The following is a 14,513-nucleotide window of genomic DNA, read 5'->3' as shown; positions in this document are numbered from 1 at the left end:
CACCTGGCAGCCAGGCGTGCCCTGGAGGAGACAGCCATTCTATGGGTGGGGATACCTAGCTTGAGTCAGCAGATGTGGCTTGGCATGTCTAAGTCAGGCCTAGGGGCCTGTGCCACACCTAAGGAGGGGTGTAGGCCCTGAAAGAACCATTGTTACACCATGGCCAAGTCCTCCCCATGTCCCATCATGTCCATGAACATTCTCAGGGATTTTCCTTTTTAGGGGACAGTGCCACCACTAAAGGAATTTCTTGCCTGGCTACCCTCCTGCCCAGCCCTCCTGGGGCAGCCCTGGCTTGGCAGTGGCAACTCTGCTTGGAGGTGACTGGATTTGGCTCATTCTCACTGCCAAGACAGTGGATAACCAGGTCACAAAGACTTCATGGGCTTGAGGCTGGGAGAGAAGCTTCCTACTGCCCTGGTCTGGGGCTGTTGACTACCACCTTGTCCCGTGGCATTGAGTGAGCCTTAGGGTCTCTGCTGGGTATAGGGCAGGAGCTGGATTGAAGTTGCCCACAGCGACTTCTAGCTGGGCAGGAGTCACTTAGTATCCTCTTCCTAGGAACCTAAGCTCTGGTAGGTGGAAACTAGCCTGGCAAGCTCTAGGTATAGATCTGTGACTGCTCTAAGGACCCCACACACAGCACAATCAGCACTGGCCCCTGCATCCCCTCTCCAGAAACACCATGAGTGTCCTGGTCTGCACAGCTCCTCTCCAGCAACACTGTGAGCATCCTGGTCCCTGAAGCTCTGAAACTCTTGTCGGATGTGAGAAACCTGGATCCTGTGACAAGCATAGTCCATAGCTAATCCCAGAACACAGGCAAGTTAGGGGAAAAGAGGCCTCTGAATGAAAGGCCAGTGTTCATGTGGCATGGTAAAGATCCTTCAGAGCCCTCAAGGTCAAGTCCACTTCATGAGAGCATTTGTCTGCCTGGTGTCCTTCGAGGGACAGTGGGATTTTCCAAGCTGCCTTAGGGCACCTTTATTTGAAAAGGGGAAGAAAGTCCTTGTTCTAATGTCTACTCAGGCTTAATTGTCTTCATTCTGCATTGTTGGATGAGCCGTACTAGATACAGTGGTCCAACCATCTTCTCTCTGGCCAGATTGGGGGGGATATGTACTGCTGACAAGCCATGCCACATCTCTGTTCAATATGTGACCTATAGCTGCTCAGCTTAAGCCATTGAGCAACCTCTGTTAACATATGCCAGCTTGCTTATTTTAAGTGAGTTACACACAGATAGCTAGAACTCACCCAGCCAGAAGCTTTAGGCTTCTTGGTGACTTTCACCAGAGGCTTGAGAGGTTGTGGGGCAGTCTGTCTTTGGCCTCTATGCCTGGTGCATAAATGCTATGTGCACAGTTGCCGCTCTGTGGCTGCCTTATTTATTTGAAATGAGGGTGAAGTCATTTGCTTTGTTTGCATTCGAGCCTTGTAGATTCTATTTATTCTCTCTCACTGTCTGTCTGACAGTGAAACATTAACTTGTTCCAAAACCCAGAATGTGTCTTGGAACAGCTCTCTGGATATTTTGGTATGTGGGGGACCCAACAGAGGCCGAGTATGATGTCTCCACTTGCCTTTCTACTTAGCTCCTAGGCTTCCATGGCAGTTTTGAAAATATTTCCCTGACACTGAGCTGCAGTAAACATCAGAATCTACTAACCAGTCCAAAGGAGGAACAGTGGCCTGGAAGCCGGGAGGAGGAACACCAGTGAGCTTGGGTTCCCCGAGCTGATTTCCATTGGCTGGGCAAGTGGCCGTTACAGTTGTAACTATAGTTAGACTATATATAGTTAGTTATAGCTAAGACTCCTATGAGAAAGAGGTGTCTGGCTGGCTGAAACCCAGGGCCCCAAAGCCTATTACAGCTGAGCTGGTAGACCTGGGGCCTCCTCAGCACCCCAAACACAAACACATACACACTTGTCAAGTAGAGAATGTGGGCCACATCCTGGCCACATCTGAGGCAAATGAGACAGGGCACCAAATGTGGTCTCTGGCCCCAGACTCATATCTCTGAACACAGAGCCCTGTGCAGCACCACTCAGAGGCAGCTTGTTAGAGGAGGGAGGAGGGCGGAGAGAGAGAGGGAAGGGAGAGGGAAAGACAAAGAAAGGGGTGCGGCAGGGCAGCAGTTAGCCCGGAGGGGGCGGAGAGTGAGCTCAGCCTGTAGCAGGTCACAGCAGTCAGAACTTGTGAGAAGATTGAAGAGAGCAGCCCCCCTGTAGCAGAAAAGCCTCTTGCTTCCTTGTCTCAAGCCCCTTCTGACACTTTCTGGGACCAGGCACTGAGGCAGAAGACAGGAGGAGCAGGGGCCTATCTGCTGCCACAGGCACTAACCTTGGGCATAACTAGGATCTTGGAGCTCTGGGACCAGACCTGAAGCTGACAGCCCAGCAGTCTACCCCTGACACTTTTGCCAGGTGAGTGCAGTGTTCACATCCCAAGAGGGCCTGGGGCTTCTGGACCAGAAATCTGTAACACTTCAGAGATTTCCTTGGTGGCTAGGCATGACCTCAACTTTGCAAATCCAGTCACATGCACAGCTAGTCCATGACGTGTACAACCCAGGCACACTTCACAGTGGTGGAGACACAATGTAAAGTGTCCAGGAGGTGTGTAGTTCCTGTGGCTGTACCTGGCAGACATAGTTGGGAGCCCACTGAGGTTTTTTTGTCCCTTGCGCTACGGTCCTGGGGGCTGTAGTCTGCAAGTTACACTGAGGTTTTTGTAGACAGGCAGTGAAACTGATCACGTACCCTGTAACCTGGTGGCCTTCTTTTCCCTGGAAACTCTCACAGGACATTTTGGGGACCGAGCTGTGTGCTTGTAGGCGTCTCACCAATGTGGGAGCCGTTCTGTTCTCTTCAGGGGCTGGGTGGGAAGGGGCCCTGGGACTAAAGGCGCCAACACTTCTCTCCCTCTGCTGTAGGTGATGGAAAACGTGAGTCTTTCCCTGGGCAGAGCTCTTTGGGTCTTCCTCCTGGCCATGCTAGGCTCCACCACAGGCCAGCCGCTGGGGGGAGAATCTGTCTGTACAGCCCGGCCTCTGGCTAGATACAGCATCACTTTCATTGGCAAGTGGAGCCAGACAGCATTTCCCAAGCAGTATCCTCTGTTCCGGCCCCCTGCACAGTGGTCCTCTCTGCTGGGTAAGGGCACTTTTCCTCCTTCTGCCCCATCCAGGAGGCTACAGGGCAGGAAGAAGTACCTGTTGGCTTCACAGCGCACAGTACAAGTCATTCTCATCTAAGAAACATCTAACACAGAAGACACTTGCTCAACACCCACTGTCCTAGTGGCTGTTAGAAGGCAGAGTGTCTGCAGAATAGCTGGGGACAGTCACTCAGCCAGGTGTCTTAGCAACATAAGTGTAAAGAATGCTAGTGTCTCTGTGTTAAGAGTGGATGTGGCTCCTTACCATTCAGTCAGGGAGCTCATATTTGGGGGAGAGGGACATGTGTCCCCTGGGGATAGCCATGTGGGATTAAAGTCTATAGCCCCATTGCTACCCATCCCGCCGGCTACTCATGAGTCAGGCCTTTGCACAGGGGCAGCTCACAGCTCTGACTACAGCATGTGGCGGAAGAATGAGTACGTCAGCAATGGGCTGAGGGACTTTGCTGAGCGTGGTGAGGCCTGGGCACTGATGAAAGAGATTGAAGCCGCAGGAGAGAAGCTCCAGAGCGTGCACGCGGTATTCTCAGCTCCTGCCGTCCCTAGTGGTACTGGGCAGACTTCTGCAGAGTTAGAGGTGCACCCTAGGCACTCGCTGGTAAGTCGTGGCTAGCCCGGGAGAGGGTATGTCCTGATTGCTGCAGCTGCTAAGTCTTCTGGTCCCGTCCAGGTGTCCTTCGTGGTACGTATTGTCCCCAGCCCTGACTGGTTTGTGGGCATCGACAGTCTGGACCTGTGCGAGGGAGGCCGCTGGAAGGAGCAGGTGGTCCTTGATCTTTACCCACATGATGCAGGCACAGACAGTGGTTTCACATTCTCCTCCCCCAACTTCGCAACCATCCCACAAGACACAGTGACCGAGGTAAGTGGTCTGTAGCCCTTGCCCCTCTGCAGAGGCTGTATCCACTCCCCACTGCACAGGCAGCTCTTGTCTCTGAGGTGGGTGGGGCAAAGAAGGTAGCTGGCCTGGTTGTGAGGATGTTGTTTACTCTGAAGGACAGGGAAAAGGCTTTGGAATGCCCCACATGAACCTCTGGGCACTCCAGCCTGTGGATGCCCTTTTAGAGAATAGTTCCGCTTCTGGTGCCTTCAGGTTAACAGTGGGATGCTGTCCTGCCTGGAATCTGGCAATGCTGTAGAGAGAAGAACAAGATAAGGGGCCTTTCACACTTCTTTCAGTGAGGAGGCATGTGTAGGCCTGCTGGTGCATAAGCATCTATAGACAGGCATCTCAGCTGAGCTGCAGTGTTGCCTCTGGGAGACAGGAGGAATTCTTGGGGAGAGGCCATGTGGATACCTCCAGCTATGCTGGGCTTGAGAGTCACTCAGACAAGACCCAAGTTGGGAGTCTTTGCTGGCACTGTCCTGCTAGATGCTGGGTACTGACTCAGGAGGAGGCCAAATATGCACTTGAACGTGGGCTTTCCAACCCCTGTGCCAGCTCCAGCTCTCTTCCTCCCATCCAGATCACAGCCTCATCGCCCAGTCACCCTGCAAACTCATTCTATTACCCACGCCTCAAGTCCTTGCCTCCCATTGCCAAAGTGACCTTCGTGCGGCTACGGCAGAGTCCCAGAGCCTTTGCGCCACCTTCCCTGGACCTGGCCAGCAGAGGCAATGAAATTGTTGACAGCCTCTCAGGTAATTTCTGTGTTTCCCATCTGTAACCCCAGGGTGGACAGGCTAGCACAAGGAGGACATTAGCACAGGCTGGGGAAGTGTGCTTGAGCTCCCCTGTTACTACTTCATGTTACTATTGTCTGAACTGGGGCATATGTCATCTAAGGCCACATGCTAGGTTCGAAAGCCCACCCTGTATAAAGGACAGCATGTGAGTTCCCTCTATGCCAGCCCTTGTCTTTAATGTAGTCCCCGAGGGTCTACAGAATTTCCCAGGCCTCTAAAGTCACAGGAAACTTGAACCTGAGTAATTTCAAAGGGGAATTCTCATCACTCTTTAGGAGATGGTATTAATTTTTAAAGGTTTGGGATTTGGTGAATCCAAATACTGTAGATAAAACTTTGATAATATCTGCTGTTGAAATACTACGAACAAGGGAAAAAAGACCCCAGATATAGGTAAAAGGCACCAGTGAACTATGTGCCACAGCTGGTGGAGACTGCTGTGTAAATTCACCGAATTAGGTCCCAATAATGCCTCCACTGGCCAAGCAGAGGGCATTTGTGGAAACATCACACTCATGACATTCCTGTGGGGCCTTGGGCCCTGCTTGGCCATGGCCAGTTCAAGTTCCCAAGTCACCATAGCCAGTCCAGAGTTCTTATCTTTCTATGGTCAATTTTAGAGTCTGTTAATGGGTACCTTAGGCATTAATCCCTCAGAGGCATCAGCTGGAGTTGAGGGAGCTGAACATCAAGGATGGAATCATAGTTCCCTCACTGCAGCCTCCAGCCAGTCAGATGCCCAGCAGCCCTTGCATGAGGGCACAGAGAATGAATGGACCCTTTGAGGCTGTTTCTCCAGTCCTTAATACTGGAAGGGTAGAGCATGCCCCCCATTGGTTGGCAGGATCCAGGATGGGCAAGAACCCCTTCAGACAGCCACACCTCATTTTCTTAAGGAGCTAGAATCAACCAAGTTTCAGATCCATTTCTACCATTGGGAAGAACTGAAGGAGGCTCAGTGGTCCACTCATCTTTCTGGCCACTTAGGAGGACCTCTGCCTTGACTAATGGCAAGGTCAGAGTCAGGTAGGAGGATGAGCTTGCTGGGCTGTGTGGCACAGGCGTTTGATGTGTGCCTCTCCCACCCTTGTTCTAGATGGACAGTTCTGTAAACACTGGACAGTGACATCACCTGGGCAGATGTGGTGTAGTCTTATGGGAAGAGTGGAAAGAGCCACTGGCTGGCAGGCCAGTGGAGCAGTGCCATGTGCCTCATCCTTGGGGGACTCAGTCACCTAGTCAGGTCTGGGAAGGTAGCATGCAAGAAAATGCAGGGGACCATATCTCCAGTGACAGGGAACTCTCCAGAATTCTGCCCATAGTATCACTGGATGGCATAAGAGCCAGTGGAACCCTTCCATAGCCAGTACATCTGAGGTGCACAACATGGTACATTTTCCCAAGGTGTTTCCTGCCCTGAAAAGCCATTGCCTATAGCTGGGGCTTCTCACATCGGCCCACCTGATATATTCTCCCTCATTCCCTCATGTCCTTATGACTGCTAGCCTGTTAGTGAAATAGGGGCAGAATACCTGGTATGGCCCACATGAGTTTCTCTTGCTACTCTTGGCTCCCCAAGAGCAGAGGCCAGGGACCTTGCCCATGGTGAGCGCTATCTGGGAAGCTCCCACCAGACCCACACTTGCAGCTCTCTTGCTTTTGATCACACATGGGGTACCCTAGATCTGTTTCTTACAGGAATATGCAGTCTATGAACCCCATTTGGAACTCTCTCCCTGCAGACCAGGGCTGCCCAGGCATTTACAGCTCAAGTCACACCTCAGCTCTTACTGCTACTTCATTATCAGGAAACTGGGAACAACTCAGGCCTCTACTAGCTCCATCTGAAAGATGGGTTCTCAAGTGTCTCATCTAGGCTGACTTCCTGGAACCCTCACTCTTGGGCAAGGTTCTGGGCAAAGATTGGATCTGTTCATTTTTCTAAAGGGTCTTTGTGGGCCCTTTCTCCTGTGGAGGGGGCTATTTCAGGAGTGGCCTACCGCATCTACTAGAATCTTTCAGGTACTGTATCTGGCATATCCAACCTCCTTGTTTCTTTCTGAATGCTTCCAACATCTGAGTTGTTTCTGAGGGACTCATGTATTGATTACATCAGCATAGGGCAGGACTCATGAAAAATGGACTCCTTCCCAGGGAGCTGCTAGCCCAGCTGCTGCTAGCTCTACACTGTCCTCCTGTGACTGCAATGGTGGGGACTGGGCTCCTGGCCTCCTGTAGGTGACTGCTGTCCCCTGGCTGGCTGGCTGGTTTAGCATGTGTTGAGTAAAGGGACATTTGCATTTTTATCTAGAAAATGGAAATCGTCAGGCCATTTAGCTATAACTCCAAACCAATTACTTTTAAATGTGTGAATGTGATGGAAATAGAGGAGACACAGTCCAAAGGAACTCTACTGAAAATGTTTGAACCTCAGTGGGGAGTAAGGTCCCACAGTCCAAAGCATTTCCTGGCATTTGTAGGACATCAGTGATGTCAGTTATGAAGGTCACGGCAGCCTGAGAGCCACCTCCCCTTAGAGAACTCCCCATAGTTGCAACACCTCCTCCACAGCTGGTAAGATCCCAGGGCTCGTGTTGCTACGAGTCCCCCTGATGCTCACTTCTAGCAAGGAACAATTGCAGCCATGCGTTTGGCTATTACTTGAGTCTGTATCAGTGATACCATGTGTCTTGTTCCGTGTTCCTGAAAAAAAAACCAAGTGTTTCTCTCAGACTTTGGAGCAGAGTTGTTTTCTAGGATGAATGCACATGTGGGGGTGGTCCCTTCTGCCTTTTCCAAGTGTCTTACGGAGTACTTACATTGGGTCTCCCCTATGCTTTGTCTAGTTCCAGAGACACCGCTGGACTGTGAGGTTTCCCTGTGGTCATCCTGGGGACTGTGTGGAGGACCATGTGGAAAGTTGGGAGCCAAGAGCAGAACTCGCTATGTCCGTGTTCAGCCTGCTAACAATGGGTCTCCCTGCCCCGAGCTGGAAGAAGAGGCTGAGTGTGCCCCAGATAACTGTGTCTAAGCCCAGACTCCAGTAGCCAGCCCTTAGGATCTCTCAAGCCTTGGACTCAGATCTGGGCCACATGATGTTTCCAGGAGGCCCGTGCAGGCAGGGATAAGAGCGTGGGCAGTTTTGTACTGTTTCCCACGAATCCTAGGCTGACAAATGGTCTTGACACAGAGGCCCTCAGTGGCAGGTAAGACACAGATTGCCTCTCTCACTGTGGGACTCCTGAGGCTTGTGGGTTTGATTTACATAAATTCCCTTGTAATTTATTACTGTGCTGGGAGGGAGGCTGCCTTTGATACAGAGAGCAGGCATGCCAGGAACAGGTGAGAGAATGCTCTAAGCCTGTGAGCCCCACAACCACACTGCTGTCAGATACCTCAGACCTGCTGCCACCGCACTTGCTCCTGGAGGCCAAGGAGTCAACCTTCACACCACTCTTGCACTCACACGGGGGTGACCACAGGAGGAACAAACGATGAGGGGCAGCTTTGGAAACGTGGCCCTTGTGTGTTGCGGATCTCGTCGCATTTGAATAAAGGTTGTGTTCCTGAAAAATGTCAGAGGGTGTCCTCCCACCGTCCCTGGACACCCTGGAGCAGAGGCGCTCGTGGGTATGCACAAGTAGGGGTCACACATTCACAGGAACCTGCAGTGATGTCATGGCACATTCATAGGAGCCTGCAGGGATGCCATGACTGCCGAGTGGGGCGGTGCTGAAGAGGCACCCTCATGGAACCTGTGCTGAGGATTCAGGCACCACAGGTGGAGCAGCATGAAAGCTCACTCATTCGACTCTGCCACACAAAGATAGCAGACATGGTGGTACATTCAGTGCAGCACCCCATCTGTCATGACTACAGGGGCCCTTGCTCTGTTCTTTCACATTGAGAAACAGCTCTGCTGGTCATGAACAGGTGGGTGCTTCTTGGGAATCCTAGGTCAGGCACCCTAACCTCAAATATCTCCCTAGCATCAGCTTTCTAGGGATGGAATGATCAGTTCTGGGTTATCAGCGTCTGTGTTACAAAAAATCAGAGACAACCAACTTACAAAGAGGAAAGTTCTGTTTTGTCTCAGCTTTGAACGTTTCTGTGCATGGCCCTGCAAACCTACTGTTCAGGGTCCAAGATGAGACAGAACATCATGGCAAGGAGGAAACAGGAGACCAAATGTCTCATGGCTGGCATGAAAACGGAAAGGAGTGAGGTCGTTTTACCTCCTTCATGGATGCTAACCAATGACAGAAGGACTCCCGAGAGTCCTTTCTCACAGGCCCCACCCTCTCCTACTGTTATTCTAGGAACAAACCTCAACCCAGTGCTTTGTAGACATCTCAAATGCAATCTGCAGCAGCCTCGAGGGCTCACTTTGATCTGCCAGGGCTTTTCTTATGTGTCAGGACTGCCCAGTCCTCCTCTTACCCCAGTAGATTCTGAAGTCACTCTAGCATCTTACCCCAGGCTACCCGGCACTCGGGGATATCCTCCTAGCGCTGTTCCATCAGCTTGGATGTGAAGAACTTGTCCTTCTTGCTTCAAGGAGACCCTGGTGGGCTAGTCTTCTGACTGGCTAAGACCTTTACCCCAGATGGTTCCAGAGTCAGATGCCAGGCCCACTTCCCACACTAGGTACCTTATTTATTGTCATTAACATTTCTTGAACATAAACCAAAATCACAGGGTCACCAGTCTGGAGGTTGTCATGGAGATCTGAAAAACTTTGATTAAAAGCTTTCTCTAAGCATTTAGGAGGTGAGACAGGAAGACTGCCATGAGTTTGAGAATAGTCTGGGATACATATTGGGTTAGAGTAAGACCTTGTCTGAAATGAAAAAAAAAGACAGACAGAAAGAAGGAAAGAAAGAAAGAGGGAAAGAAAGAAAGAAAGAAAGAAAGAAAGAAAGAAAGAGAAAGAAAGAAAGAAAGAAAGAAAGAAAGAAAGAAAGAAAGAAAAAGAGAAGATGTTTTTCTAAAGTTCCCAGGAGGGTAACACCAGAGGAACTTTGGAGCAAGGAACGTAAGACTGCCTGGAGGCTTTATTGGAATTTGTCCCCAGGAACATGTAATAATCACCAGCCCAAGATAATACACAGAACACCAGTCCTCATGCCATCAGCCGTGGCATTGGCAAACCATAAGATCAGACCCAGGAGACACTAGGGATGGAACAACCAGTCTCAGGATATCAGTATGGTGTATCTCACCAGGACCTCAGAACCAAAAAGATCAGAGAGGTGCCATTGGGGTGTGTTTAAGCCCGAGCAGACAGGCTCAGTGCTCCAGCCAAATGATGACAATTGTGAGACCGTACTCACAAAGTCACAAGCTACTTTGGAGTCTTCAAAATCCATGAGAACACTGAGTGGTGGGTGGTGGAGACCCTTCTAGATGCCACATCTGCCTCCCTTTCCTTATGGGACATGTTGCTGGGTGGGCTGAAAGAAATCTCTGAAAAGAGGGCAGTGAGTGGGAAAGGCAGGAGTGGGTAGAGAGACACCTAGGAGGGTCAGTGAGAATTCTGTGGAAGCAGTTCAAGACACACACACTGAGCTGCCTACTGACAAGACAACATAAATAAGATCAGTGTTTGGCCTGCCTTCCAGAGGTATCTGAGTAATTGACCCCTTTCCAATCAGCCTATGGAAGGGAAGGGCTAAGGTCCTGGAGAGGGTCTGTGACCTGGTATTTGTGTTGATGTCTGCAGACTGCTCAGTTCACTGGTCATATAATATTGGGTGTTGGCTGGCTGCAGAACCCAGGAAGCCCGCACACAGGATAAAGGGCATCATGGACAATGGCTCTGCTGGGCTCCGCAACAGCAGGTGATGGACAGGAAGGCAGCCTGTGGCACTGCAAGGAGAATGTGGAGATGGTGGGAGGGTGAAGCCTGGAGCCATGGCAGAGTGTGGGTGGCATCACTGGAGTGCTGCCGGAGACACACAGCACAGCCACTTTCTTCTACCTGGAAAAACTCGGAGACACTGTCTTTCCCAGAGTTATCTCTATACCTCCAAAAGTAAGGAAGCAAAGGGCTTGCTTGACCTAGGGTACCAGGGCCGGAGAGATGGCTCAGCTCATAAAGGTGATTACCATTAAGCCTGACAATATAAATTTGATGCACACACACACACACACACACACACACACACACACACACACACACACTGTGATGGTTGCTTGCCTCAGGAAGTGGCACTATTAGGAGGTATGGGCTTTCTGGAGTAGGTGTGACCTTGTTGGAGGAACTGTGTCACGGTGGGTGTGGGCTTTGAGACCCTCCTCCTAGCTGCCTGTGACAGTCTCTCTTGGCTGCACTTGGATCAATATGCAGAACTCTCAGCTACGTCTCCAGGACCCTGTCTGCCTGCATGCTGCCATGCTTTCCCACCATAATGATAATGGAGAGAACCTCTGAACCTATAAGCCAGCCCCAATTAAATGTTGTCCTTATAAGAGTTGCCTTGGTCATGGTGTCTCTTCACAGCAATAAAACCCTAAGACACACACACACACACACACACACACACACACACACACACACGTGTTAAAAAAAAAAAGAGGTGAATATTAATGTACTGATGGGTGGAAAATAGTTTCTACCTGGAATTTGTTTTAACATTCTCCAAGAAAAAAAAAAAAGGAGGCAGGAGAACGAAATGAAAGACTAGGATTCATTACACAGCTTTGCAGTTCTGTGTGAATATATATTTTCCATAATGAAAGGATTTTTTATAATTATTGAGAGGAGATAGAGACGTAAACACAGCACATCAGAACAGTTCCTTTTAAGGTATTTGACTATAAAATCATGTGGACTGTATGCCAGGGATGATCTTTGCTTTCACCATATATTGCAGGCTCTGTTCTTACCTCCTGCAGTGGTTTGAACAGGTTTGACCCCATAGACTTATACATTTGAATGCTTGGGCCATGGGAGCAGCACTCTTAGGAGGTGTGGCCTTGTTGGAAGTGTGCCAGTGTCGGGGAGGGCTTTGAGGTCTCCTATGCTCAAGCTGTCTTTGGATGAGGTTGTAAAACTCTCAGCTCCTTCTCCAACACTGTCTGCCTGCACTCCATCCTTCTTCCCACCACAAGGATGATAGATTAAACCTCTGAAACTACGAGCCAGCCCCAATTAAGTGTTTTCTTTTGTAAGAGTTGCCGTGGACATGGTGTCTCTTCACAGTGATAAAGCCCTAAGACATCTCGCATCATAGTTAAAGAGAACAAGGCAGAGGAAAATCGAGGGACCTTTTTTTTTTGTAAACAAAGCTTATTTTCTTTTCAATTATGTGCAGGATGTTCAGGAAAGAGTGTTCAACCCCCTTGTCCTAGTCAGGGTTTAATTGGTGTAAAGAGACACCATGACCACAGCAATTCTTATAAAGGACAACATTTAACTGGGGCTGGCTTACAGTTTCAGAGGTTCAGTCCATTATTGTCGTGGTGGGAAGCACGGCAGCAGGCAGGCAGACGTGGTGCTGGAGAAGGAACTTGAAATCTCGTACTGAAGCATTCTTACATGGTATACTCTCACACGGAAAAGGAGTGTGTGTTTTGGACTAGGGCATAGCTCAGTGGGGAACCACAAAGGTGTGAGGTCTTGGGTTCAATTCTCATGACTGCAAAACAAAAAATGAAACAGCGTGTACAGGAACCAAAAGAAACCAGCTCAAGGTCTACATAGTTCGGTCAATCGCACCTCCCCTGCCCCGAGCTCATACTCTCAGCCACCGGGGTGAGGTCCTTAGGTTCCGCCTAAATGTAAACCATGCAGGATGAAGAGAAGCAGTTGAGTGCTAGCAGTCTCGGGGGCTCAGTGCCTAACGCCTAGTGACTTGGGTTGGCACATCCCGAGGCTTACAGTTCCGAGTCTGGAGAGCTAGGGGCCTTCGCTCTGGTCTAGGCACTATGTGCTCAAGGTAGAGGCTTATTTCTCTGGGCTTTAACCACAAATAACACATTTGTTCCCACTTCAACTTGACAGCCGCTGTAACCAGCAGGAGGCAGTAGTGGGGAGTGGGTCTCCAGCTCTGGGACCCTCAGACTTACATCCTCTAGTGTTAAAACTCCTGAGGAACTCATAGTTCTTAGGCCTAAACTATTAGGACTTTCCATCCTCCACAGCAGTTGACATCAGAGCTTTTGAAACTAGAGTATTTGAGAAACTTGGCCTCGTGGCTGGGCCCCTTCTAGCCAGCAGGGCCTCTAGTTTCTCTTCACTATCTCTCCACGGCCTTCTTCATCCGTTGCTCTCTTCCTGCTGGACTGTCATTTCTTATTGTCTCTCCTGTCTCCGATTTGTTTTTTCTCATCTGCTCTCTGGAACTTTCTACCTGCCATTTAATTGCTACTGTTGTTTATTGTCATTATGTCGGTGGCACCAGGCGCCACCTCCCTGACAGCTGCCATCTTTATTAGTGCCACCTCCAAGTGCCACCACCCCATCTCTTCTCAGTCTACCAATGGTGACAATAAAAGTAAGCAAGAGAAGGCCATTCCAGAGACACCTAATGTTTCAATATTAGAAGGCAGCATAGGAAAGTGTGTCCTGGCTACCATGGTCTTCTGTAGTTGCTGGGGGTGGATGGGGGGAGGGATGGACACTGCCATAGTGACTTCAGTGTCCAAAGCAGCTCGGCTACGTTGAGGGCAGTCTAGCTGCCATTGAAAAGACCTTCCAGTCTGACAGCTCCTGCCCAAGTTTGCCAGGCGTAGGAAAGAGCCTGGTACCACGCTGGATCACTAAGTGTCTGTCACTGTCTTATGAGTCTTCTCAAGGCAAGGCCTCAGTTAAAATCCAGATATGGTAAAAACCCTGGAGGAAGAGGTAGACAGATCTCTATGAATTCGAGTCTAGCCTGGTCTATATTGTGAATTCCAGGACAGGCTATATAGAGAGACTTTGTCTCAAAAAAATTAATATCCAGGCCCTTGCCACTTCTCAGTGCAGAGAAGTGGACCATAGGCCCCTGTCCGTGGTTAGAAGGAACCCTGGGAGATGTGCCAAGCTACCATGTTTCTCTGACACTAATTCCAGAAACCATTGCTCCCTCCTCTGTGCACAGGCCCACATCCTCTTCCCACACCCCACGTCACTCTCCCTTTGACCTTTCCTCCTCTTGGTCCTCCTCACCTCTTGCCATGCCATGGGGACAGCCAGAACTTCAGGCTGGTCACAGAGGCCAGCGCTGGGCTCCACCATAGGAACCTTGTAAAGGAGGGAACTCAGGCTTCCTGCAGCCGACTGACCCAACAGTAACTGTCACACCTCAGCATCTTCAAAAGCCAGGGACTGAAAGGACCTCTGACAGCCTCATCCCTGGGCCCTGAGGCCCAAATATCTTTTTATCTCACTGGGGTTGGCAGCAATTATCTGCCCGAATGTAGGCTCCATGTGTCACTTCTGACAAAAATCAATTTAACAAAATTACTCAGTGAAATATAAACATCCAATAAGCAATGTCTTGCAACTGGCCCATTTCATGAAAGAACCATGGGGAGTGGCTGGTGCCGCAGAGACGGAAGTGCAGACATTTCTTCAGGGCTTTAGCTTCTCATTTTTAGCTGTGTTTTATTTCCATGCTGTGAGAGGGAGCAGAGACATCCCAAGTGGCATGCTGATA

General features: G+C 50.0%; 1 protein-coding gene across 1 annotated transcript; it reads left to right on the top strand.

Annotated features, from left to right (window-relative positions):
* The first annotated feature begins 2,133 nt into the window (after positions 1–2,133).
* Positions 2,134–8,448, top strand: Spon2 (spondin 2). The gene is made up of 6 exons (XM_034509522.2): positions 2,134–2,429; positions 2,939–3,158; positions 3,558–3,781; positions 3,854–4,045; positions 4,650–4,824; positions 7,716–8,448. Exons 2-6 carry the CDS (start codon positions 2,942–2,944, stop codon positions 7,898–7,900), a joined length of 993 nt encoding a protein of 330 aa, XP_034365413.1. The 5' UTR covers positions 2,134–2,429; positions 2,939–2,941; the 3' UTR covers positions 7,901–8,448.
* Positions 8,449–14,513: the final 6,065 nt, after the last annotated feature.

This window comes from Arvicanthis niloticus, chromosome 7 (genome assembly GCF_011762505.2).
Source record: "Arvicanthis niloticus isolate mArvNil1 chromosome 7, mArvNil1.pat.X, whole genome shotgun sequence".
Lineage (NCBI taxonomy): Eukaryota > Metazoa > Chordata > Mammalia > Rodentia > Muridae > Arvicanthis > Arvicanthis niloticus.
The sequence above is the reverse complement of the archived record's forward strand: the minus strand, read 5'-3'. Positions and strand labels throughout refer to the sequence as shown.